The 27,038-nt window shown below is 41.5% G+C and overlaps 1 protein-coding gene across 4 annotated transcripts in view; it reads right to left on the bottom strand.

The window, feature by feature from the left end:
• The window catches only part of arhgap21a (Rho GTPase activating protein 21a), a 112,529-nt gene that overhangs the window by 42,011 nt on the left and 43,480 nt on the right, over positions 1-27,038 (bottom strand). For 2 of the 4 annotated variants that reach the window (XM_033638306.2, XM_033638303.2), the window contains exons 1-3: positions 17,282-17,724; positions 10,987-11,175; positions 5,727-5,748 (exon numbers count right to left, since the gene is read on the bottom strand). In XM_033638306.2, the coding sequence (XP_033494197.2) occupies positions 5,727-5,748; positions 10,987-11,175; positions 17,282-17,593 (523 nt within the window). In that variant the 5' untranslated portion in view covers positions 17,594-17,724. Of the gene's footprint in view, positions 1-5,726; positions 5,749-10,986; positions 11,176-17,281; positions 17,725-27,038 lie in introns of those variants that run through there. The other 2 variants (XM_033638308.2, XM_033638307.2) reach the window with 1 other exon arrangement.

Consider the following 27,038-nt stretch of genomic DNA (forward strand, 5'->3'; position numbering starts at 1 on the left):
GCAACCCCAGCCAACATTAGAGAGATAGTGTTACACTGGCAAAACACATCTGTTTGTCCTCTTCCTGAAAGCCGCTTCTTTTATTACCCGCACACACTATCATAATGATATTATCAATCTGGCAGTTTCCCTTATCCTACTTATAATACAAGAACTGACTAGCTCTACACAAGAACAATCCTGTTTTTTACATAGATCATCAACTGATGCTAACTTTTTGCCTAAGACAAGCAGACTTTTAGCAAAATGTATGTTTGTTAGCTAGAAATGAAAAGCCTGCTTTTATCTAGCTGTGAAATCTAGAACTAAATGTTCGTAAAATTGGCCTGGATTATTAGTTTTAAATTTACCATTATCATAACTTTAAACTGCACATATGAGAATAAAAACCTTAGCAGCAGAGCATCTTGGAAGCCACATGGTTACAGTACATGCTACATAACCACAGCGTCCCAGGTTCGTCTCCAGCCTTTGGACCTTTGTTGCATGTCATCCCCTTCTCTTGCTTGTCCACCATTTCCAGGCTGCCGGGACACAAACCGCAGTCTCCCGGGCTAAAAATGAAGCTAACACGCAAGTGCCAAAACCTAGCCTGGTTCCAGACCATAGACCCCACCCACTCAACTGAGCAGGCTTGCATCTCTGGTCTGGCATACTTCAATGAATTTGCGATTTATCTCGTCCAAACGCTGGACGGACCAATGAACGCCGGGGGTCTAGCGATTAGCCAATCAGCGCCACGCTGATGTCAAGCTGTACGCCGGTGGGTAACTGGTGAGGATAGCAACAATGGCGACTGCTACAGATCCTACAGACCACATTAACGATGCTATCGAGGTAATTCGCCACTACTCGCGTTAATGGAGGACCAAATTAGGGAAGCTGCTAAACTGGATTTAATGGCAATGCAGCTGGGCGTGCACGACGACAGAGACATTTTAAACGGGCAATGCTCGCTTGTTTTCGGCACCCCTGAGGCATGGATACTAATGACGTCAGATTCTGGGTGAGTCGTTGATCTCTACTGATTGGTTAGGGAAAAATCAAATTCCCTCCCCCTTGTAAATCACCTTCAATGGAAGCCATGTCAGACTGAAGGTTCTGGGAGCTTCAGTCTGACACTCAGGCTAGCCAAAACCTGCAGTTCTTTGAATGACCGCTTGACACTGGCTCCAAAAGTGAGTCAATCCCCATAGACCCCCATGTTAAAATGCCCAACTTTACAGCAGAAATTAACATGTTTACAGCCTGGTACAAGAAGGTTTTGGTCTCTATAGCTAATTTCCCCCTTCATGACAACTGTACAGTGGTTGAATTTTTATATAACTCACCCATTTAACTTTTGTTAAGGCTTAAAATAACACATAATTAAGGGTGGGCCGCTCTGAGTGATAGCCTGTCTGCTGACAGTGTCCATGGCTTCTCAGTCAGATCCACCCCTCGTATCTTGATAGCCCCAGCTTCTTGCCAAAATATGGCTCCAAAAAACAAAGTGGCTTCAAACCCATGGGTGATGTCACCATAGCTATGTCCATTATTTCATATAGTCTATGCCTCTACACTGTCATCTGATGAAAATGCCAAGAAAATAGTTGGGGGAATATAAGCATAGCATTACTTAGTAAAGGGGGCATATGGTCAATTGTATTTGCATATTTGCCTTAAAAAAAGCTTTGACTCAAGTCTTGATCTTAACAACTTCTATGTGGGTGCATGTCATTATAAATAAACAAGTTGTCAGCTTTACAACTACTCACACTCAAGACAAAAAACCGGTGGGGAAAACTACTCATAGCCAGAATTAAAAAAGAAAAAGAAAAAAGAAAAAAAAAAACAACACTTCAATGAATCTAGATTTGGGGAGTTCAGCATAAGGCCTAATGGTAACAAAACTCACACCGGAAAAGTCAAAAAGTCAACGAGGGCAGTAAGAAAACAGACATGGAAAGAAACAGAAAGAGAAAGGAAGACAGGAAGGTTAGAGGATAGAATAAGGAGTAGAGAGAAGGAAAAAAGAAGAGAAAGACAAAACTTTGGACACAGCTTTGTTAAAGAAGGTGGGGCATTGAAAAGCACACTGGAGAATACTGGGGAATTCTGTTTGCTTGTGCTGCATTACATTCCCTCTGCAGACTTTATGGGAAAGAAGCAAAATCTGACACACACAAAAAAATGTGGGGAAATAAATCTGGTATCTGCAGAGAAAAGTGTTTCTCGTTGAATGAAAAACAAATATTTGAACAGATGGAGGAAATTTTTTTATGTTGCGGAGGCACCACAGCTTCATAAGCATAGCACCAAACGCCTCATTCGGATTTTACCCTTCAACAGCTTGCTAAAATACACAGCTGAAGAGAAAGAGATACAGGAAAGGGAGAGACAGAGACAGGAGGGAGGGAAGAAGGGAGGAAGTGAGATAGAGAGGAAGATTTGGTATGTAGACAACCGCTGTGAAAGGAAATAAACAGATCCATACTTGACACACACTCTGTTCCCATGTTTCCACTATGCACCTACACACTGTTCATCAATGTTTACGTTTGTTTATCTATGTTATCTACGTCAGTCTCTGTGGGTCTGTCTGTGTGTGTGTTTTCTGGAGGTTTGAAGTGTTTCCAGCGGCAACACCCAGCTAGTCAACATGCGGTCAGCAGGCGCCCCCCCTCGCTTTCTCTCTGTCTCCAAACACCAACAGCCTCATCACACACTGGCCCAGAGTCAAGCAAATAAACTGCACTGCAGAGCGCTGAGGAGGCCGGGAGGCTGCAGCGAACATCACAGACCTGACTCAGGCACAGAAAACTAGAGAAATCTGCAGAATGCAGCTTTTCTCTTTAAAGCTAAAGTGCGGGCCTTTAACAAATAAATGAACATCTGTTGCATTGAAGCCTCTGCCAAACAGGTTCACACTATGCTAATTAAGCCTACTGCTGCCTGGGAAAGCTCTCTGTATTTACCAGTAAGCCAGAGTTGTGGTGTCTGGCAACTTTCCTGCACAGGCAACCTGGATGTGATGTGTTGTACATCAACAGCCAGAGGGGGTAGAAGGAGAAAAGGAAATCAAACTGACTAACGGTATGTAGGCAAGTATGGCGGATAATCCTAAAACTTTAAAAAGTTGATGCTCCAGATAAAATAGAAACTCAGCATTCCGAGTAAGGATTAAAGGAAAAAAAAAAAAGGCTTGAAGAAAGCAGTTTTTCAATGATGTTATGGTGTTTCAGGGTGTTGTCAGTTTGCTGTGATAGCAACCACCAAAGCTACATGTCTGGGAGTTAAAAGATATACCAAATCTCTTTTTGATGCCCTCCGTCTCTCCGTGGCTACATGTTGATCCATGACAGATAGGTCAGGAATGACCTTTCAATCTAAACCTTTGAGTCAACATGGATGTGAAGTTCTCAAAGCACTGGAGAAATGTTTTAAAGTACTTCCCAAACAGATATCCCTTTCCAGTGGGACACTACATGGAAAGTGAAACTTACCTATGGTCTCTTCAAAGCGAAACCCCACTGACAAAACAGTAATTTTACCTCGCTGAACACAGGAGCTGTTGGTCTACTGCTGCCTCAGTCTGTGGTGTGTTAGTGATTTTGTGTGATTTTGGTGAATCTGAACTACCATTTAAAACATCAAAGTCACAAAATAACACAAAGCGATCAAGGTCGTGGTAGACCAGCAGCTCCCGTGTTCAGCTAGGTAAAATTGTTGTTTTTGTGAATGGAGTCTGGCTTTAAGGAGGGCATAGATAAATTTCACTTTTAGTTTAGTTCTCTGTCGAAACGGGCTGTCTGTTTGGGAAGCACTGAACATACGAGTGGATAAATGAGACTTGGATTATACTGCCGACTTGTGGGAGAGTTTTTAAATAGAAGTTTTGATATTGTTTTGCTGTTGTTGAACATGGATTGTTATGACTTCAATTCATCAAAAATTTTCTCCATCTTTGGATACTTTGTCTTTGAGTTTTCCTCACAAATTCCATGTAAGACAGGCTGAGTCACTGATACACAAATGGTCATATGGAGGGGGGGGGAAGTTCTCCTTTCAGACATTAAATTATTTCCAGTCCTTCAGGATACCTGAAAAATCACTAGATTTGGAGATACAGGGCTTTCACAGAACAGCGACCATGTTACGACCTTCATGAGAATGGTATCACTTAATTGTTATTCCTATTACAAATGTTTAGTCTTGATTAATTTAGCTGCCCTTGTTGCTATCAGCTCTGACCCTATTACCTGTCAGCGTCATCACCACCAGGTCTCTGAGCCTGCTGAGAGGCAAAGACAGACTTATGAGAGACTGGAAGTGAGCCAAGAGACTTCCTGTGGCAGCAGGGGGGATTCTCCAGGCGAGGATCATTATTCACCATCTATTGAGCGCTGCAGTGAATGGTTCTCATGCACTTACCACATACTATTTAATGACACAGGCACGCACACAATCACACATACATGACTTCTTTCAGGTAGAGTCACAAAAAGGAATTTAAGTTCAAGAATGTGGAGCCACACAAATTCCCTGTAGGGTTTCCTCTTGCCACAGCAGGGCCCTCATGTGTGAGTCGTTTAATGTTTTGAGGCCTGTGTTGAATAAGGCGGGTGGACACAGAGGAGTTAAAATAGGTGGAGAGGGGGGGTAGTGTAAGGAATGTGACACCGAGGGCCAAGAGGGATGATGAGGGACACTTACAGGAATCTCTCAATTTCCCGTTGAGAGGCGTTTAAGAGTCAGAATTATCACAAAGCGCTGTGCTCACCCTCCTCTAACCCTGGACTCTTAACTTTGACTGCCCACTCATGCCATAACAATTCACTGAATCACACCTGGTAGGGTTTTGGGTTCATTACAAGTCAAACAAACAGATAATGATGATTATCTTCTCCTGTTTTCATTCTTATTACAGACAGAGAAACTGCTGCTGCTGCCAGAGAGGTATCAGATCTATCAAACACTGAGCTTAGATGAGAAAACACAAAGGCTTACATGAAACTGGGGTAAAGGGAACATCCCTCTTTTCCAAAAAGTGGATATTTATTTACATAAAAATGCAATGGATTAATCCTTTAAGACCATACTGTTGCTGTTCGGTCTTTGAGTATGTTTATAGGGGCTCACATACACGTGCTTTGTGTTTCTGCATGCCACACAGACGTGAGAAGCAGGGCTGTTTAAGAAGTGCAGCAGAGCAATTCTCCTGCATTCATGCTGGGCTGCAGACGTGAGCAGAATACTGAGGGACCGGAATGACAAGCTGGATGCTCTGAGGAATGCCGAGGCCTTGCCAGGCTAACAGCAAAGCTCTGACTGCCACTCTGAACAGCAAAGCTTTAAGCACCCAAGTGCAGCACAACACCGCCTCTCTGCAGAAAAGAAAGCTTAAGCTGCAACATGTTGTTTACACTGGCTCCAGCACCATCACAGGGTCAATTTGTGCATTTCAAGAGCTAATGATGGGACTGAATTGTCAATGCTAATGCAATTTTCTGACTGAGTCACTAAGAATCATCAACATGCATCTATTTCAATCTATATGAAGTGAGAATACATTAGAATAATGGACTGTCAATCCTAATTTGAGCCCTATTCTGGGGAGTTACTGAAGAATAGCAAGGAGTAAATGGTTTCTGTACTGCTCTTATTGTCACACCTGAGGTCCTAGATCACAGAGTGCATCTCTAATGCATACAGTGATTAAAAAAAAGGTTCATTTCAACACTTACCTCGGCTGCCATTCTCTTCATCCTGCAAGAGAAGAAGACAGAAATTCAATGTCAGATATGTAATTTAATGTCATTCAAGAGCTTCCGGTTTTAGATTCCTTATCAATGTTATGCATATAAATGATGAAAGACATTTTACATCATATGTTACATAAAAAAATACATGTAATTTTTCCCATCCCATTCCAAACAAGAATGGTAACAGGTTTCCTAATCTATTAATAATTTGAGACACTAATAAAGAAAACTGCTAAATATCTGCTGAAAAAGAGGCAATTTCCAGTTTTTCTCTTTCTTATTTCTGTGTATCTAACATATTTAGGTTTGACTATTGTTTGGACAAAACAAGCATATTAAAGATGTCAAATTGGACTCAGTGATTTCCAATTATTTTTTATTTGCTTCATGAAAACAAAACAAACCACAAAACAAAAAAGGGTCTGCTGACCAAATTACAGAAGTTAAAAGAAAGAGAAAATACATAAATAGTTGCCAAATTCAGGCCAATTTCTGTACTTAAATAACCGTACAAGGAGGAAGGACCATAATCATCCTAACCCTAACCCTAACCCAATCATCATTATACTATAAAACAACAATCCATTTAGAACCACCTATAAAAACATTCCTCATCATTCAAAACAAAAACAAAACTTTTAAAGCAGCTATAATTCATATTTCTATAACAACAATATCAAATCACAATGTGTAAACAACATGAAAAGGGTCTTTTTAAGCGTTTGAGCTTTTTAATGAGTTTCAGTCTTTGTTTAGCTGTCCAGCCCTCAAAGTTACCATTTTGGTTCAGTCTAGATACAGTTTGTGAACATAGCGGAGCATTAGGCAGTTAAAGTACCAGATATTTCCCTCAGTACAGACCAAAACAGAGCTAAAAGAGAGTGAATATTGGACTTACAGTCACCACATGGACATGAATAGTATAATTTTACTACTTTTGAGACGAGCTGATGTCAGCTTGTGACGGATTTCTTTATGTGGTCATCTGCTGCAGGCAAACTACAAAGGAGTTTACATTATATAGCCTACACTGCTACATGTAGCAACATGCTAACGTCAGAGAAGAATGCAATCTTGGTCGACAATGTTGCAAATTTCTCTCTGATTTTGGATCATATTCCTGCTGGGGCATGTCTGGTTGTGTTTAGAAGTTTTATTGGTGTTTTTCCATGGAACAAAGTGTCACTATTCTCTGTTACCATTATGGTGGTGCAGAGATTCCATGATAGTAGACTGGGCTTTTTTGTAGGGGAGGCTTAAAGAGACGGGGCTAAAATAGACTATATCAGACAGAGGGTCAATACAGGTGTTCCAGCACAGACAGTATGAGGAAAATTAAGTGTTTTTTTAACATTAAAGCATGTAAAAATATTCTAGTAGAAGCCCCAAAATACAATTATGTGCCTGAAATGAGCATAACAGTGTTGTCTGGCATTTTAAAGAGAAATCAATTGTTACTCCAAATAATAGTTAACTGCTGCCATAGAGGGACTCTCCCAGCACTGAGTGATGGATGAGATGAGCCATAGAGAAAAACAGAAGCATTAATTATCATTTAGAATTGCTACATTTAAATTGTTGTGGCAATCTAGACACAAGAGGGGACAAGACTCCTCCACAAGCCACTTCATAGCCACATTTGTGTTTTTTCCTGTTCCTCAACACATAAAACTTTAATTTCCCTCCGAGCATCAGTTAAAATCCACACGCTCCTGCTTTAATCCACCTCCCCTCAGTGACACATATGTTCTCCACTGTATCTTTAAAGACTCCCTGCTCTCCCAGGGCTTTCCTTAAGACGCTCTGACCCTCTTCAAACTAACCCCAATATCCCCAAACTGCGATTAATCAAGATCTCCAATCCAAGACCTGAAAGTAATTACACTGAAATGTGATGAATGTACAAGATGAGGATTTTTTTTTACCCTCCCCTTGTTGGTTTGGGTTACGTAATGGGGGAACTGGTTTGGGTTTACAGTGAGTGTGACCTGACGGATTGAAAATTTAAAGCTTTACTTTGAATATTTCCCAGAATCACGTCTTATGATAAGAAACCCACAGCAGACTCCAGACAGTCAGCTGAAAGGCAGACAAACTATAGCTTCAGTTGTGTAATACTATATATCAGTGTCTCAGAATTATTGCATACATAAATAAGAATAATGGCAACCTCTTATAGGAGACTAAAAGCTAAATTCTGCTTTGTCAGGAGCTGCCAGTGTTTCAAGATGAATTCACTGCCTTCATTTTGCATGGTATGCATCTAAGACTGCCGGGCTTTTAAAGAGAACAAACTTGCTAATGTCAGTTCAATTCAAGCCCACAAACACTTCATATCCTTTTATTAAGTAACAGCAAGATGAACTTGAAAGTGTCCGAAAAAACACTGTGATACCCAAGAAGGCCTCTGGGAGATACTGTCTCTCTTTTTGGTTACAGAAATGTCTGAAGAACTGTCGTGCCACAGTTTCTCTTACAACATGCCGAACCGAAGCCAAAAGCTATAAACAGAAAGCACTATGCTAACTTTGTAGGAAATCCTTCTGTGCAAACTGAAGAGGCTGTCAAAATACACTTCAGAGAAAAGTAAACCCAATTTATCCTGAATTATCACTTTAAAAAAACGAACAGTCAGGAGGCGGCGATAAGCTTTGGGAAAGCTGACTCGAAACACCGGCACATTTTCCCATTAAAGAAAGCCTGTCGTATTTACCCAAAGCCCTTTAGTGTGTGTTAGTCTGTGCTCGTCTGTGCATTAGGAGCCGGAAATGCTGTAACGTCAGGATTAATACCAAAGGGCAGATTGGTGCTGATGTTATCCAGAGGACGGCTGGCAGGCTTCCCAGGTGGGATGATACGAGTCGGAGCGGCTCTTAAAAACAAAAAAAAAAAAAAAACCTTTCTGCATTTCTGCATCAGTGACAGGACACGACAGCTCATTGTATTTTCAAACAGGTGTGTCGTATGTCCATATTGGCAAAGTGGCTAAATTTTAAAAAAACAATAATCAAATACATTAGTATGCAAACAAAATCTGTTCCTTTAATCGAATAGTTTATCGTTAAAAATAACTACGCAGGATTCTCCCTCCAAAAAGATGTACTAACTAATACAAAAGTAATCCCTCTCACTCATCACTTGGGAGGTGTATTTTCTTGCAGCGACTCTCTGTTTGTATTTTCCTATTTACTTCTTACTTTGCTGTGTTCAGGACATTTCGAAGCATGCGCCTCCAGCCAATAACAGTACGCAGATAAGGTAAGGACCAGGTGCCAGACCAAGAGGAAGCTACAAAAATCGCAGATACAGCACCAAAAAATGCAAATATAATGAGGCAGAACGCCAAGCGGACAAAGCTCGTTCCAAAATCAGAGTGAATCCAGGGTCGGCTTTCACTTTCACTGGTGAGCACTGAAGGAAATGATGAGGAGGAAAAGTGAGGCGGTGTTGGCCTGTTTTTGTTGGACAGGTAGATGCCGGTGGTCAGCTTAGTTCGCTTGCCATGGTATTGGCTTTTCCATTACAACAAATGTAATATTTCTACAATAGTGCAGTATCATTCAGTGTACGTACAAGCAGTTTAGAGAGTGGGTCTACAAACTGTACCCGACAATTCCTGATTAGAATACCTTTAAGTTTATAAAATGTCAGATAAGCCAAATAAATATAAAACTAATATTAAGATAGTTTCACTTTCTGTCGATAAACTACTCAACTAATCAATGCAGCTCTTCCAGAATCTATAGAAATGTAAAGTGGGAGAAGCTACAGTGTGTGGAGCCACCCCAGTTTAGCAAGTGGTAGCCTCATTAATTTGTTCTGTCGACGATATTACATGACTCACAGCAGGAACACTGTTTTTTAAATAAAAAAGTCAAAGGTACCAGTTTGCGTACACAAAAATATAAGGTGAGATCTTAACTATGACCCCAAAGGCGCATTTCAACAACAACATCCAATTGCCAAGCTGAAAATGCTGCTTACAGCAGGAAGAAGCTGACAATTTTTAGCTTTACTTTTAAATTCTGGGCCAGTTTTGGATGAATTCAGCAACTGTGCAACCATATTTTGTGATGAAGCATTTCGAATTTGCTACAGCTCTGATTTGCAATGTTAAATGGCTTCTTCTCCATGGCAACAACAACCAAAACGTGTGGGTATTGTAGTATTTGGTGCCATTTGCCAAGTTAAAATAATTAAAACAGGTGTTTATTAAGATACAATAAACTTACACAATCGTTACTTGTTTCTGTGTCCATTCACATTGTGGACATTGTTAATAGAAACATTTGAAACGGGAATGCAGAGCAGGGAGAAAACACTTCCTCCCTCTTCACAACTCTACTGCACAAAGGAAATTGAGGAGCTCCTCACAGCTGGAAGGAATTACAACAAGTGGCGGATGGTGGTAAAACACCTTCAGGAAGATCTCAGAACAGCAAAAACATGATAAATATGATGAATAGTTCATACTGTATGTAATTAATAAGTAGTGTGGAACTGGGACACATCTCTCCTGTCCCAACAGCACTAAATACTGAGGTGTTTGTTTAGGACTGAGTTCAAACAGCAACTGAAAGTCATGATTCTGACTGTGTTTTCCCCCTCGTGTCACACAAATCAGGTGTCTTTTAATCACTGCAGACACTAAAAAGCTAAATAAAGTCACATTTTATGATTATAATCTGGAACACTGACCAGTAGTTATAATTTTCAAAACTGTGTCAGCAAGGCCAGAGTTAGCACAGGGGACAAAATAAACAAAGTGACTGGAATTTGGAGAATGATTCAATCGAAGTTGTAAACAAATGCGTATACTTTTTAATATTGTTGAAATGGGTTGCATCTTTCAAGAGTATAGAACACTGATTTACTATGTCCAATCAAATGCATATTGCACAGTTGCTACTTGGGTAATTTCAGTCTGAAAATATGTTTTTTCCTGAAGCTATACAAGTCAAAATCAAGTTTTAGTCCCTTTAATTTCATTATCCTGCCTGTTGTCTGAGATTATTTCATCTGCTTCTGATACAAAGTTTGTTTTTATGACAGTGTTTTACATTAAGTCAGATCCTCCTACTGGCCTGAGGCTGACATCACTTGTTTCAACAAAAGGTTATTTACTTTGTGTATTTTCTTACTTCAACTGTCAGAATTTATTGCTTGTTTTAAACTATTACTGAGCTCTAAATTGCATTAGATGGTATGATGCTTGTTTTGGTAACAGATGACGTTATATCACCTTCAGAGAGTTGTGGACAGCAGACTCAGGCGGGTAGACGATGAAGTGTCGCAGTGTGAAGCCGAAGCCCTGGGAGGTTCGGTGCAGGTGAAGCGTCTTGGGCCCCGGCCAGGAAAAAGGCTCCTCCTCGGGCCCGGGAGAAGCCAAAGCCGACGCCTCGCTCTGATCGCGCCCATCCTTCTGCTTGGCCTGAGAGAAGGAACAAAAAGCAGGTATATCAGTGCTGATCATCAGGACATAAACTGTGGTGTTGATATGGACAGAACATGAAAGAAGAGGAAGGATTTTAAGAGACTTATTTTAATCATAATTCATTTAGCGAAATACACTTATTTGCTTGAGATCTAGATGAGAAGATGAGAAGCTATCAGTTATAGAAGGCAAGTTAGCTTAGCTTAGCATAAAGACAGTAAACAGGGGGAATCAGCTAGCCTGGTTCAGTCCAAATGAAACAATCTGCCTACATTATGCTAAGCTAAGCTAACTGGCTAACTGTAGCTTCATATTTAGCATACAGACACAAGTGTGGTATTGATCTTCTCATCTAACTCTTAACCATGCTGATGAATGCAAAAAAAAACAAAAAAACAGGGGAAATAAAGTGTAGATCAGTGGATCTCAACCTTGTTTTCTTGTGACTTTTGTACTTAAAATTAGGCATTGCCACTCGTTTTTTTTTTTTATTTCTCATAATTTTTGTCAATTTAAACTTTGACAGGCCCAGCACATTAAAGTACCCTGTTAAATACAGGCATTTCGGGTTGGTAGTCAGCACGAATCATCCAAAGTGTTGGTTTGACGCCCTGGGAATGCGACTCAACAATCAACTTTTTTTCTTCATAGTTACATACACCCCTTTTAACAAAAAAAATAAATAAATTAAAAAAAAAGCTAAAAGTCATGAGAAAATAATCATAACTTTGTGTAACAAATGTTTTTCTCTTTGTTCCCCCTCATATCCTCACCGCCTCCCGGGAAATTTATCTTACATCCCCTCGGGCAGTCTTGACCACCCAGTTTGGAAACCACTGCTGTAGATGATGCACCACTCCACAACAAAGAAATCAAACGTGGTTGTGAAAACAATGACGCACTAATAGTAATACTGCCATTTCCACATGTTCACTGTTGAGAATAAACTCACAGCCACAAAAAAAGTATAGTCACTTCATCCCTGGAAACTGTGTAAAGAAAAGTGGGTTTGCTACAACAAAGACAAGTGTGTTTTCACAAATGAAACAGCCCAGAGCTAAGCATACGTCTTATTAATCAACTTGATTTAAAAACACAAGAAATCCTCTGACAGTGATTTCTCACAGTTATCAGGCTGTTGTTTCTGCCGAGGTATCATTTGTGGTCAAGGTTTGCGCTTGTGGGAATGAGAAAAAGAGGAAAAGAAGAGGGTTTATTAATAAAAGATATGCTGTAGGGTGTTTCTGCTGTATAAATAGATTATAGCACATTGGTTGTCGACTATAACCTGCTACAAAAGGCTGTTTTTGAGTATATGAAACATGTTTGACCAGCAATCTTTCTGCTGTCTATCATTATAAACACTATGGCAGATTGATAACATCACAGTGGCTGATTTGGATGTTAAATGTAGGTAATATAAGAATTGTAAGACATAGTTACCCTCCTCAAACCACATAAACATATTTTATATACCTAAAATCAAATGTCTAAACAAAATCCCCCATCACTACCACATCATTAGTTTGTAATGGGATTACTCTGCTGATTAACTGTGTCATTTTCTGGACTTCTCTATAATTTTAGTCCACATACAGTAAGTGTCATAGAGCTCAAAATACTTCCTGACTCTTACTGTCATCACCAGTTAAATAAAACTGGTCTCAAGTACCAGCAAACTGATCTCCTCTGCTACTGCGCTCTGTCTAAACGGTGGGTATATAGATATATAATATATCACATTCACTACAAGCTGTTGATTAAGACACCAAAATGAGTTTCAGCTTGCAAACACGGGGAAAAAAAGTCATTTCAGTCAGCACAGCTGGTATCCTCAGATAAAAACGGTTGGTGACAGAGGCCAAAAATGCAGTCAAATAATTTTGTTTCTAAGTTGGTGGTTAATGTCAGTGTTCACAATATCTGTCAAAATAATAGGGACTGTCATATAAGCCACATTTGTACTGCCCCGAGCTCCACACAGCTATACATATGGCTTTAGTTATTGCACATTTGGGGCTTTGCAGGGCTATTTGGCGTGTTTGCATGATGACAGACTTATCTTCTACATTTCTTCTGTGACTAACACAAGGGATAAAAACAACCATTAAATGCTGGCAGCTCTCCCTTGCGTAATATCACATTTATGCCTACATCACACAACGCGTGCTTCACATCAGCAGCAAAACTCAGACTTTTAATGTTCTGTAACAAAAAGTTGTTTGCGTTGACTTGGTGTCAAGTGGCAACTGTAGCTAAGCTGAAAATACAGTGAGTCACCGCAGTTTACGTTCATGACTCTCTTCCTGAATATGATGTTACAAAACACACAGTAACACAAACACACACACACACACACACACTCATACACACAGAGGGAGTATGGGTGGTCACATGTTAGATTTAAACATAAAGATTGCGTCATTCGCTTAATACTATGATGTAGAGCTGCAACTTCATTGTTGGTTCAGGAACAAAATATTCAGTAGATTGACTGACTTATCATTTTGGTCTAAAAAATATTAATCAGTGTTTCCCAGGGTCCCAGTTGACAGCTTTAAATATCTTATTTTGTCTGACAAGCGGACCAAATATGTTCAGTTTAATATCATAGAAGAAGAAAACAAGCAAGTATTCACATTTGGAACCAGAACAGAGGCTGCTGTCACATTTTTAGTTTAAAAAAATGATTGTAATGATTAATTGATTATCGAAATTATCGAAACACTTTTCTATTGGTTGAACCTTTTCCCAAAACATGTATAAGGAACTCACGTATGTTTATATATCCAACTAAAATACAACAAAAGCTTGCCTGGGTCCAGACCTTTGAATCCTCTCACTCAACCAAGTTCGAGTTACTTGACTGGTCTGGCATCATGACATGAAACAGCTTCGGTTAAAATAAAAAAAACAACCAATGACGCAGCCACAGGGGGACTAGTGATTAGCCAATCAGCACCATGGATGGGACTAGTGCCGTTGTCAATAGTCATCAAGAGTTGTCATGCGGTGCAACGGATCCAATAAGAGTAACAGCAACAATGGCAAGCACTATAGTCAAACTAGACGCTGCTATGAAGGCTGTTCTAAATCCAAAGATCTTCCTAATATTGTCAAACATTGTAGCCGGACATGTTGGTCTCCTGTGATTGGTTAAGGAAAATCAAATCCCCCATCCCATGGAAACTGGACAAAGTGGACCAAGCAGCAACCTTAGGGGCTGAACAATAAAGCCAACACCAAGTAGCAAAAACTGCAGTTCTTCAAATTGCCACTGGAGGCTGGCTCCAGAAGACAGTCAATCCCTTTAGACACCCATGTTAAAATGCCCAACTTAACAGCAATAATAAACATGTTTACAGCCTAGTACAAAAAAAGGTTTTGGTGTCTATAGCCAATTTCAACATTCATGACAACTGTACGGGCGGGGGAATTTTTATCTAACTCTAACTCTAAACTATTTACATTTTATCAAGGTTAAAGTATGCATAATTAAGCCTGGGCTGCTTTGAGTGACAGGCTGTCTGCTGATTGTGTCCTCAGTCAGATCCACCCCTTGCTCCTCCACAACGCCATCATCTAACATCTCACCAAAATATGGTCACTTCTGGCAAAAAAAACAAAATGGCGAGCTGTAATACTGAACACAAGGATTAAGTTAAGTTTTGGACTGTTGGTTAGAAGAATCAATCAATTTGAAGGAGCACTGGGCTCTGCAAAATTGTGCAAGGCATTTTTTATTACTATTTTGTGACCATTTAAAAACCAAACTATTAATCAGCCATCCAGGATGTTGTGATCACAATTAAAACGAATTATATCAATCCTTGTGAATTCTGCACAACCTTGAAATTTTGCCCAATTACTGCCACTTTACCGCTAATTTGACCAATCATCGCACTTGAGTTCTGTTGTTATTGTTGTTGTTAAGATTCAAACATGTGTGGCATGACCGTCTCACATTTACCAACAAAATGTACTGCTAAAGAATGTGCAAGGCAATACCCCATTGTTCTGCATGAAGGCATGGGTAGACATTTTTGCAGCATGTTCAGCTTTGTAGTGGAACACAAACAATATCCATTGATAAACACTTTTCTGTTGCAAAACACATCTGGAGAATGACTGAAACACGTGGACAACAGACGATATAAATCACCATGACAGAGGCTGTTGCATCCACATCTATTGCACTTGCTGACACAAGCAAGGCGAGTCAGATTAAACATGCATGGAGAATGGTTATGTTGGTGTATGAATCATAAATTCAGAGCAGTGCTGTTTTATTTTCACTCAAAAAGTACAAAGAAGTCAAAAATGTTATGTGTTGCAATAGTCCAAACACACAAAACAACAATACCACTCTCTGAAAACATCCAGGACTTCAACTCCATTTTGCATCTATTTTACAAAGCCTTTTCAAATTCCTAACAACACAGATTAATCATTACCTTAAAGATTCATCAGGAATATTCTCTAACACTTAATCACGATGTCTCTACATTGCGTCATCACTATGAAACATTCTGACCTCTCCTGCTGCTGCGAGCTGTCTGAGCAGTGAGACTTCTGTCACATCCATCATCAAAGTAATGATGGAGCTGAACCGCTGCACCACAGGGCGTGCGTTAGCGGTTATTGCTAACACCACCATAGTGACTCGGGGCTAGTCGAGCCTGCCAAGAGTTTGAGCCTCAACCCAGAGCTCTCTGCAGGCTCTTCTCCTACCAAAATACATCTTAGGTGTGGATCCAAAACAAAGACATTCTCCCCACCACCCCTCTGGCTTCTCTATCCGCACCTCTCCTCGGCCTGTCTGGGAGCAGCAGATGTAGGAGCCTCCAGAGAGCGGGATGGGTGTGGGCTTAATGGTATGACTGGTGAAATCACCACCAATACTCAGTGGTGTGGAGCTGGCAGAGAGCCACAGTCCACAATGTAACAGAGAGAGGAGGGGAGAGCTGACAGTCCAGCTCAGCTGTTTGTTTTGATTTCACGCTTAAAATTTAATGCTGTATTATGCAATAGCTAAGCCGTTTGGCTCAAATGCCCCATGGAAGAGGGACACACACACGGACACACACACACATTTTCCATCCCTTTCTATATATAACATGTTGAATTATACAGGAAGAGAGGCAGCAGCAAGGCACAAAGTGAAGGGAAACTACAGCTGCATCGTTCTTCAGTGAAAGACATTCGAAAAGGTACAATACTGTAAATCTGCTCCAAACAAGCTCACACAATTACCTGACACTCAATTATGCATGCAATCTGTTCAATACAGTCACCATTATGTGCCACTGAGGGTTTGATCTGTGTGCTGCCATATGGTGTCGCAGCCTGCAGGATGGTGCATTTGCATGCCTATTCCTGCTTCTTTATGTATATGAGATGGATTTGAATGGCATTACTTGTGGACTCAGCTCTTCTCCACACTATTGCTTTTTTAAGTGCGTGAGTCACTCCTGGGTCATCTGACCTCATGGATCTACCTCTTCCACTCCCTCTCGCCTTTTCTTTCCAAACTTCGCTCCCTTTCTGACCATAGACTTTAACATTAGTCACCCTTATTCACTATACTTAAAGGAAAATATGCCTCCAGTTCTCTATGCGCTCCATCACTGCACAATGACTTCATTCCATTAAGCTTCAGTCCATGCTTTGTGAAAAAGAAATGGCAGAGGATGAAATTCTAAAATGCACACAGCTGGAAAGTAAACAATCTCTTCCTCTGACAGCAGCAAAGTGTCGCTGTGTAACTACCAACAATAAATGAAACCTAAAACCCAAACACACACTCGCATTACAAAAGATATCGGTCAGTGAAACAGGACTACCCTGCCACTGGAGAGCAGGATGACGCACGCTAAATTCCTTAGACAGCACAACAAAGTGTAGCCGCCCCTAAATTCTCCTCCCATATCAAATGCTTCCTATCTAAACCTATATACATCTGCCAAACACTGATATCACCTCAACACATATTTAAGCAGATCAGGGTAATCCTAAATGCCTCAAAGCTACATCACAGCTTGCCTCCTCAAAATGTCACTCCACAAGGATGCTCTCCATCTTTCTCATGCATGACTGTCCTTACCCGAGATCGGACACAGTTCTTCCTGGAGGCTTCTCTGAGCCGAGCCCATGACACGTTGCGATTAGGACTGGTGAGCCCCAATTCCACCTCTCCCCAGTAAGCTCTGGCCAAAAGCTGGAACCAGAGGCAGTACGGCTCCGACAGGCAGCCGTCCACCCCGGCCAACCGAGCCCAGGGACACCCTCCGGATGATGGGGAAGGAGAGAGGGAGCAGCATCCTTCAGCGTTCACGTCCACATCCCGCAGGTCTGGGTGATCCTTCAGAGGAACAGGCTTACAGCCTGGAGGGAGCCCGTTCCTCTGGGCCAGCATGGCATAGCCAGGTTTGAGGTGGTAGGATCAAATAGATAAAAACCGTCCTCAACAATGCTCCACTTTCGGTGTCTTTTGGTTCCTCTTTTCTACGTCCTCTATTCCAAGTTTCTGGTCAAGTCCATTCTGCGTCCTCTTCCCTCCTCGCTCCGTCCTCAACTGTCTATTCTGGTTTTGGAGAAACAGAGCAGTTCTTCTGGGCGTCCCACACACACATGATGTTTCCACTCAGCCGAGAGGAGAGCACAGCGGCTGAGTGCACTGCAGAGAGCCCGGGCCGACTGACTGACGCACCCACCCACTCACCACACAAAACTCTCTCTGAAGTATGCACGCACACACATATTCCCATACACACACCAGGCGGCCTGAAGTGAATTCTCTTCCTTTCCTGTCTCCTCCATCTCTCTCTAACTCTCCTCCTCTACCGCCAGCCTTTAAAAGTTTTAGCTGCTGTGAGCTCACCAACAGACTCACGTGTTGTGTTAATCAATAAATCATAAGAACAAATGAAAAGAGAAGACGAGACGCACACACACAAGTCGAAGGTAAGTTAAATATGAGGAACATTCAAAAAAGGTTTTTTTTCGGGCAGGAAGCACAAGCAGAGCAAAGCTGCTATCTGCCAGGAGACGGGAATAACTTGGATTGTTTTCACAGCCGGTGGAAGAAGTCAAGTGGGGCTAATACAGATAAGGAAGCATATGGGTTCTGTGAAATCTATAAGGCACAAAAATGTCGAGCCGACCCACCCACCTTCACATGCCTGCAGCTCATCTGGAAACTACAAAGACCTGACGCCTGGGTGGCAGGCGCTGTGGTCAGAGAGACTTCCAGGAGTTGCATAAACACACAGTAACTCCTGTATATTTATTTATTTGTCTATTTAACAGGGTCCATACAGATAAACATTGTTAGGTTAGGATAAGCAATGCAACAGAATAATGTATATAGAGCATGTAGTTAAAAGCGAATTTGCAGCCACAGCCCTGGTTAAGCTTTTAACTGTTTTACAATATCAACAGACATGCCAAATAAAAAGACAGATGCTGGAGTAAAGTTGATAAAGTGGGAACAGGGAACATGGCCTCCTTTCTGTGCCAGGTGATTGATAATAAAACAAAACGTACCATAATGCTTGCTGTAGTATGAAATTAGTCTTAAGCAGGATTTGGTGATATAACAATAGACTGCATTACATAACTTCTCGTTAATCAATCAGATTTATCAGACCAACACACCTACAATCCACCCAGGTCCAGGTATTTTATGTTGCCAAATTTACTTTTTCTAAAGATTGTCAAGATTACAGAACTTTTGATTGACAGCTTCCATACTATCTTGTGTTTCTTCACGTTTAAATTTTAAATTGTATGTTCTGACCTCGCCATGGTTTATGTGTGGTTATGTTTAGGCACGAAAAACACTTGGTTATGGTTAGGAAAAAATCCTGTTTTGGCTTAAAGTACCAGGTTTTGTCGCCACAACCACCACTGGAAATGTGTCGACATCTCTTTGTAAACGACTTGTTTTTTGTTGCCACAACCACTCCTGGAAATGCCACATTGTCTTGTTAAAAACAAAACTGGTCTTGAAAAGTGGTCTGCTCCTTGGCAGATGTCTTGCCTAGGTGTCACACCATCCACCACCCCCTCCCTTCATGAGAAACTCAGCTTATAAACATGTAATGTAGACTATGTCACTTTAGGGATGTTGATGATACATATGAAACCTACAGATGTAACGTATCAATGGTTTACAGAAATGCACAATGCCAACATTTTTTCCTGCCAACTGGGCTGCATTCTTATTAGTTAACAGAGTTTGGTGGCCTGAGGGAGATCCTGTGGATTGAAACGTTGCCTTAAAAGGAGAAAAATGAGAAATAAACTGTTTAATTGGAACCCAACAGTGCGCAGACCTCCTTCGTGCCCTGTAGTGACATCACTCATTTCCCAGCCCAGGTCCAACTAACTTCAACCTGACTTGGTTTTATTAGTAAGACTGGTTGAAAACTCCTCTGTGGGAGTGCAGAGCTTTTAAGAAAAGTAAAATAGTAAAATTATCCCCTTGTTAAACCCAATTTGAGGTTTCATTAGCACCAAGGAGTATCTAGTTTGCTGATGTTATTTTACAAGAAGGTTCTGTTACAAGCAATTTCTTAAACTGTGCTGACTGAGTGGAACAATGGAGCAAATCTAGACAACTGTCACAAACCCAAAGATTACATGTTCAATCCCTAAAACTGTCCCATAATGGCTAAAATCATCTTGACTGTGACAGTGAATCCCCACCTCTGAATTAGAGCCTCATGTGAATCTAAACTCCACCACCTGCAACCACCAAATCTCCCTTCACACTCGCCTCGCAGTATTACATAAGAGGGCCGGCCATGCCACAGGGGAATACCTCCTCAATCCTTCCAGGTAAACAAAACCCTGCAGAGGCTTGGCAGCTGCCTTTATTTCAGGAGCAGTGAGAGAGTTGGGAGCAGGATGGACTCAGCCCTGATACCTTTTAGTAAATCTCTCTGGTAGAGAGCAGGGCCAAAACATCAATTTAATATTTAATCACATTTTCATCTCAGGGCTCTCAGGAGCTTTCGTGCTGCTCCAACAGCAACATCAGGACTACGTGCTGTGAGATGGCCTGTTACTAAATGTTGAATAAGTCTGTGTAACGTTGCTTGAGGACAATGGGTCTGCCTTTCGTCTATTTTGAATTTCAATACCTCACTGCATCTCCAGGGTGAGTTATTAGTTAATAATTGGGCATTTACTGGTTCACTTCCAATGTCTGTCTGTCAACAGGCGCTGTGGTTTGTAAAGTCGCTCTGGATGAGAGCGTCTGCTAAATGGCGAAAACGTAAATACCAGTCTATTTTGATTCTGAGGAATATTTGCCATCCGAGACGGTGGCGACCGTGAAAACAACATCAGGAACCCAGTGGTGGAATGTTCCCTCTCAGCGTTTTGTTATGAGCATCTTGTTACCACATTCACTCGGCTCAATATAGCATGTGGTATTCTGTATGGAAAAGATGGCAGAAATAGACGTCGCCAAACACAGCCAGTTGAGACACTGGACCTGTGGAAGCCAAAACAAGGATTATGTCTCATAAGAATGGTTATATATGGGAACCATACAGTCTACTGCATATATATAAGTGAATTTACATGATCATTACAAGCCCATTAGAGGTAAAAATTTCCTGTCATACAGTGCTTCTTACCTCCACTAATAAATTTCAGACTGTTAAAGGGTTTCAACACACATCATATACGTCTCTAAATTCCTGGAAATCTAAAACACATGATAAAGGAGGGGAAAAAAAAGATCCTTGAATGGAATTCCTGTTGGCCAGGAAGTGGATTTGGTGCCATGCAGACACAAAAACTAGACATGCTGCCCCAGAAATATTGTGCTGTTGTCGTGGCAACGAACCACACCACAACAATGTCGGCCGCTGAACCGGGGTGTTCTCCGTGGGCGCTCATGTGATTTCAAGGTTTGTGTGCGTCTCCATGTTTATGTATAGATCGGTGTGACTAAGGGTGAGAGCAAATAGTGCAGAGGAGGTGATTTGAGACTTGCCAAACATTATTAGCGTTGAGGATGCTTTCTACAGCAAACAGGCTGAAGTAAAGGAAAGGATTTATGTGTGTTTTGGATTTAGTTTTGCTCTGTTTACTAGTGGGTAAGCTGGATCATGACTTAATGTCTGGGCAGGACTGATACAGCGAGGATAATTCAGGTCATCTCAGATATTGTAGCTGCAGAGTTAGGTAAGTGGAGGAATCATGTCCCGGCATATCAATGAATCACGGTAAACAGTGTTACTTCAGAGACGTGCTGTGGCAATTTTCATCAGAGGCTTACCTGAATACAAAAGAAAAATGTGAATATTGTTGACTGCCTAAACGCATTACACTGAATACGACGGTGTAGCCTCAACACTTTAACATTCTCAGGTAGCAGAAACGATGAGCCTATTTACACCTCATACATATTGGGCAGATCGGACAGCTATCCCATCAAGAGGCATTCTAGAGGGATTAGAATACAACTAGATGTTGACAGAGGTTGACAAGTTGTCAATGCACTCATAAAAATGAGTGTATAGTGTATGTGGTCTTTACTCCTACCAGTTGTAACTACATCAGTAAGAGATAGGAAGACCCTGCTAAGAAAACTTTCCCACCAGTTAAAAAACAGGTGCTAGAAAAGTTCATCAACAACGCTCAATATCTGAAGAGCTCTTACTCTGATCTTTAACATAAGTTCTTTAGATCTTCCGCTTACTTTGAACAAAACAAAATCGGTGTGGCAGTGCCTGCTTTTCATTTCAATAAACTTGCAAAGGTTTATTTCTTTTGGGCTGCAGCTGCGGCTCGGGCTCAGCGGTGGCTCCCTCTTCCTATTCATTTCCGTCTTCTCTTACAGAATGGACTCTCCACCCAAGAATGAATGCTTCTTCCTCTATCATCCCCTTGGTCTCCTCAACATTCAGGCTGCAGTCACCCCAGTAGTAATAAAGATAAGTAATAGGTAATAAGGTCCCTGCTTGCTTCTGGCAGAATTCACTGCGATCACGTCATCATACTGTGGTCGAAGCTCTGTGCTGTGACTCTGCTACTGCTGTATGGCGCAGACACTTCTAGTTTATGATTGTAGTGTCCATGGTATTAATAACACGCTTAGTATTTTACAAATCAGAGTTTTTTTTTCATTTGATCAACATGGACACTGGTATAGAAAACAAAGGTGGGGGCGATGGGCAAGTATGTAATCAGTTTGTAATAGCTGTAAGGCTAAACATCTTGACCAAGCCTGGTAAGCGGTCTGTGGAAATAGTCACTTCCGGTGTTCTATCATATCCATTTCTACCCCTGTGATAAAGGCAGCTGAAGCTACACAGAATTTCACTTAGAGCCAGTGAAGATGCTAAAACTTTTGTCTTCCTCGCAGTCTATAAATCAGAATCAACTGTGTTATTGCTAATTGTTTATTGTTACAACTTAACTGTTAAAGAGCAGAGGTTATTCTTCTTCTGGTGCGTATGGGAGTTACCAAACACTACTCTCTGAACTAGAAGGGAGTGACCCTGATGTGCATACAGCCCAAGAAAACCAAGACAGGTTGGAATGAGATCTATGAGCTGGTCAACAGGGATGCCTTGATGTGATATGAGTGTACTAAAGTGCTTGAAATGTGTGTGTGTGTGTGTGTGTGTGTGTCTGTGTCAGATAATGGAAAAAATGGCCAGAAACAACTCTCAGAGCCTGAAGTCACGTCCTCAAAATGCTTATTTGGCTGCGCGACAATGTATTCTGTTGACTTTGATATAAAAAAGACAAAAGCAGCAACAGGTTAATGGGATGATGACCATGTTCAAACGCACAATAAATCGGCCGCAGCTATTTAACACCAGTCCGGAAAATGCTTTGAAAAAATTTATGGAGGTCACACAGAGGTGTAAATTGTAAGCAACGCTGTCCATCCAACAATAATAATAATAATACCAATGAAGGCCAGCGAGCGTGGCCACAGACACCTATGAAATTCTACCAGCAGGTGTGGAAAGCGGTACTATGAATAACTGACCAACAGATGGAGGGTTAACTGATGTATGTGTTGCGCCTTTACCGCTCAAGGCTGCTGGACCCAACACAGAGCAATTTGGTCTTGGAGTCCCCCTGCTGATAATTCTGCAAATGGCCTTGTGGCTTCACACAACATGACATGCAGGGCCAAAGACAACATCCAGACTGCAGCTGTGGTGAAATAAAGACAAGGATGGAGAAATCGACAAGCTTTTTGGTGTGTTGTATTTAAGATGAAATTACATTAGTGGTGTGCAGAAACTCCAGGGCAGATAAGTCCAGTCTGTGCATATGAAAAGGCTAAAGAAGCTAAACTTTTTTCTTTGATATTTACATGTAAAGCAGTATGTCAACACTCACCACAGAAAAATCCTTAAAATCCAAACCCCTAACAGCCAAAGTTGTGTTCCTTGAGTTGTGAAACTTGTTTCAGATGTTTACATTTCTGGAGAACACAACACAATGAAAACCAGGTTGTTTCATGATGCCGTTTCATTTTAATCCACTCAAATCTTGGAGTCGCGGATTTATTAGATGATTATCTGCAGCTCTGATTTGTGTAACAAAGGAGGAAAAAAAAGGCCTGTGGTCTGTAAGCAGCTGACAGGATCTCTGGACGGGGATTAAAGACACAAGGCACCGACAGGCCTCTGAAAACTACAATAAGTAATTTTGAAGTCTCCAATTGGTGCTCGTGTGTGACCAACTTTATATATCTGCGGCTGTGTGTGTGTCTGTGTGTGTGCGTCTGTGTGTGGTACAGAGAGCGAGAAGAAAAGAGAAAGTCTTGCGGGAGGATTAGGCTCGAGTCGGGGTGGCTTTTCAGGACTCCTGGCGGGTGTAAGATCTAATCTGGACATGCTGCATCTGGGCTCCGCGAGGTATGGCTTACTGTAACAAAGGACTGGCTAATGAGGGCCAGGGAACAGACTGCTCCCTCTATGCGCCCACACCACTGCACACCCATAATGCCCTTCTTCATACAACCCTCAGGGGGTACCGAGGGGTATGAACCCTACAATTGACTACCCAGGGGAGGTAGCAGGCTGCCCGCGGTTGATTAGGCGGATACTGGAGCAGATTGATCGCGTTTCAGCTTCAGATAAGTAACCCAATCTCAGTGTAGGAGGCAATAACAGAGTCAGGTACTGCATATGAGGGCGTATAATATAATTTTACTGCATTCTCATATGCCAATGTGCTTGGAGGAGAAGAGGGAGTACACACACAAAGCCAGACTTTCTCTCCTGAAGGGAAGATGACGAAACTGAGAGAGTAAATGAGGTCAAAGAAAGTGAGCAAGAGAAGCTGTTTGCAGTTGGGAATATCATAAACAGTCTGCTTAAAGGGCCAGTGTGTAATATTTGGCATGGTTTATTGTCAATCTGAATCTGAATATTCTACTCATTAATATGTTTATACAAGTGTATAATCACTATAAAATAAAATTCGTTTGGTTTTCGTAGCCTTATAATTATGCTTTTATATATATATATATATATATATAGCAAGGGCCTTGCTTTAGAGAGGTCGCCATCTTGCACCACCATGTACGTACGGCAGACCGAGCGGACAATCCAGCCAGCCAGAGAACGCGTTTCGCGTGTATAAATGAACCAACGAAGACAGCGGAAGGAAGGAAGGAGGAGGAGGAAACAGCAGAGAGTGTTAGTAGTTCGTCGATAGAGAGTAGTGAAAAGTTTTTTTAGTTATAAAGTTTGCGAATGGACCACACTTACCACGCAACAGGAGAGAATGAACCAGAACCGTCATCTGCGAGGAAAAGAAGACACAACTTCATTCCTTGTGATGCACTCTCTGCGGCGCTTTTCCTCCTGATGATATATCTCCCCAACAATGGTAGCAGTAGCACCGAATCCCATTCTGTGCATTCAGCCTCTCTTCTCGCCCGCTCAGCATCAAACGAGTTCCTCATCTGTGTGCTCCGGCTCAAACAGGTATGGCTCTGGGTCTGTGTCCGCTACAAGAAACTCTTCAAAATCGCGTTCAAAGTCGTCCATTGCAGCTACTATAGTCCAGAGATATTGCTAGGCTAAATAAACAGCTGAGCTCTGTTTACCGGCTACGCTGTCAGTCAGTGTGCGGGCTGGAGATTGGCAGAGCAGAGAGGGAAGGGGGTCCCCACTCAGTATGGTAAATGAGTATGTGTGTATGTGTGTGTGTTACGCTTGAAGAGTCAGAGTTTGGGACGGAGTCTTTTACCCCCTGGAGTGTTACCGGAGTTTTTGGAGTGCTCAAACAAACTGGCCTTTTTCCCGAACACTCTCTGGTCTCCTGCTCGTGAGGGATTCATTACAATATCGTAACATGGTTAAGATTTCTAAATAAATATTCACCTCGTCACTAGATAGACCTACTCCTGAAAAACTCGTGCGCAAGGCTTTTTGTCTCTATGAGGCCACCGTCATTTACCCGACGGGAGGGGTGAGCGAGTGAGCCCTGCAATCTAGAATTTGACCACTGAAGTCACTGTTTTCAACCCATTTTACACACTGGCCCTTTAAAGCAATGAAAGAAATATACAATCTGAAACAGGCAGTGCAGCATGGCTTTTTCTTTTGTTCTGTTGGAGGAGAAAATAAAGTTTCAGCAACAAATAATAAAAATAATCAGCAGATTAATGGACACGAATAAAATAATCATTAGTTGCAGCCCTGGGTCAATCAATTGGTCATGCAAGTAATCCTTTGTTGTAGCCCCAGCTTCATGTTCTGTGTATATTTGTGTTTAATGCACTGGTGGTCTTGTCTGGCACACTGGATGCGGACTGTGGCTTTAAGCCCGCTGTTGGCCGACTATTAAGGCCTGCATTCTCCCTATCTTCCACTATCTGGCTGTTACCATTTTCAAAATCCCCTCCACTAGAACAACCAACAACAACCTCTGAGCTAACAACTATACACTGAAATTGGCAAGTTTTGATGAATATTTGGATCATGCCATTAGGTTTGCCCTCTTTGTTCTATTGGTGAATTGTTATAAAGACCTAAAACGAATAAAACAATGTGTGAACGCACCCCGTAAAAGCTCAGAATCCATCTCGCAAGACTCTCATGCCTGATGTTGATCTGTTTTCTAACATGGCCAGTCAGAGTTGATTCGCCACATGTTTTTACCCTGGCAGCAGCACGCACCAGTGACACTGACTTCAACAATTTACTGATTTGTTCCACTCCCAACGAGCTTCTGTGATATCATCGTTATATTGTTCTGCAAAAGCCACATACAGTGAGAGAACTGTCTGTAATTTTAATGGGTTCAGTGAGCTCCTACAAAGCAAAAGCACAGTCATGCTTCACCTCCAGAGCACCAATTATCATATAATTTAGATTATTTTAATCACTAAAAGTTGAATCACACAGTCGACACACATCTGTTAGGCCTACTGTTTTTGTGGTGTTTCTTTTTTGTAAAGAATTAGCCATTTTAATGTCAGTGCTTGCCTCCCCACGTGAAAATGTTCTACCAAAACAAGTTCACCTTAGACACTATTTTGCAAGAGCACCGCCGCTGCATCCTGGGCTTACTGTCGCCAAAGAAGATTGTGATTGGTCTATAAAGATACAAACAAGCCAGAGCATTTTCCCATATAGCAGAATGACATGTGCTTCCACACCTTTCTCTAGCGCTGCCACAGCACCAAGGGGATGGGTCTGGCCATGCGAGACTGCTGGAGGTCACATAGAAAGTGTAATGAGTACACTAGCTGCCACTGTCATTCAGTTATCCTGCCTTAAACATGCAGTAGTATTGTAGAACATTGGTATTGTTGCAGCACTGGGTCATCAAATATGTAGGAACTAGAATGAGTATGTCCACAT

Source organism: Epinephelus lanceolatus, chromosome 20 (genome assembly GCF_041903045.1).
Source record: "Epinephelus lanceolatus isolate andai-2023 chromosome 20, ASM4190304v1, whole genome shotgun sequence".
Classification (NCBI taxonomy): Eukaryota; Metazoa; Chordata; class Actinopteri; order Perciformes; family Serranidae; genus Epinephelus; species Epinephelus lanceolatus.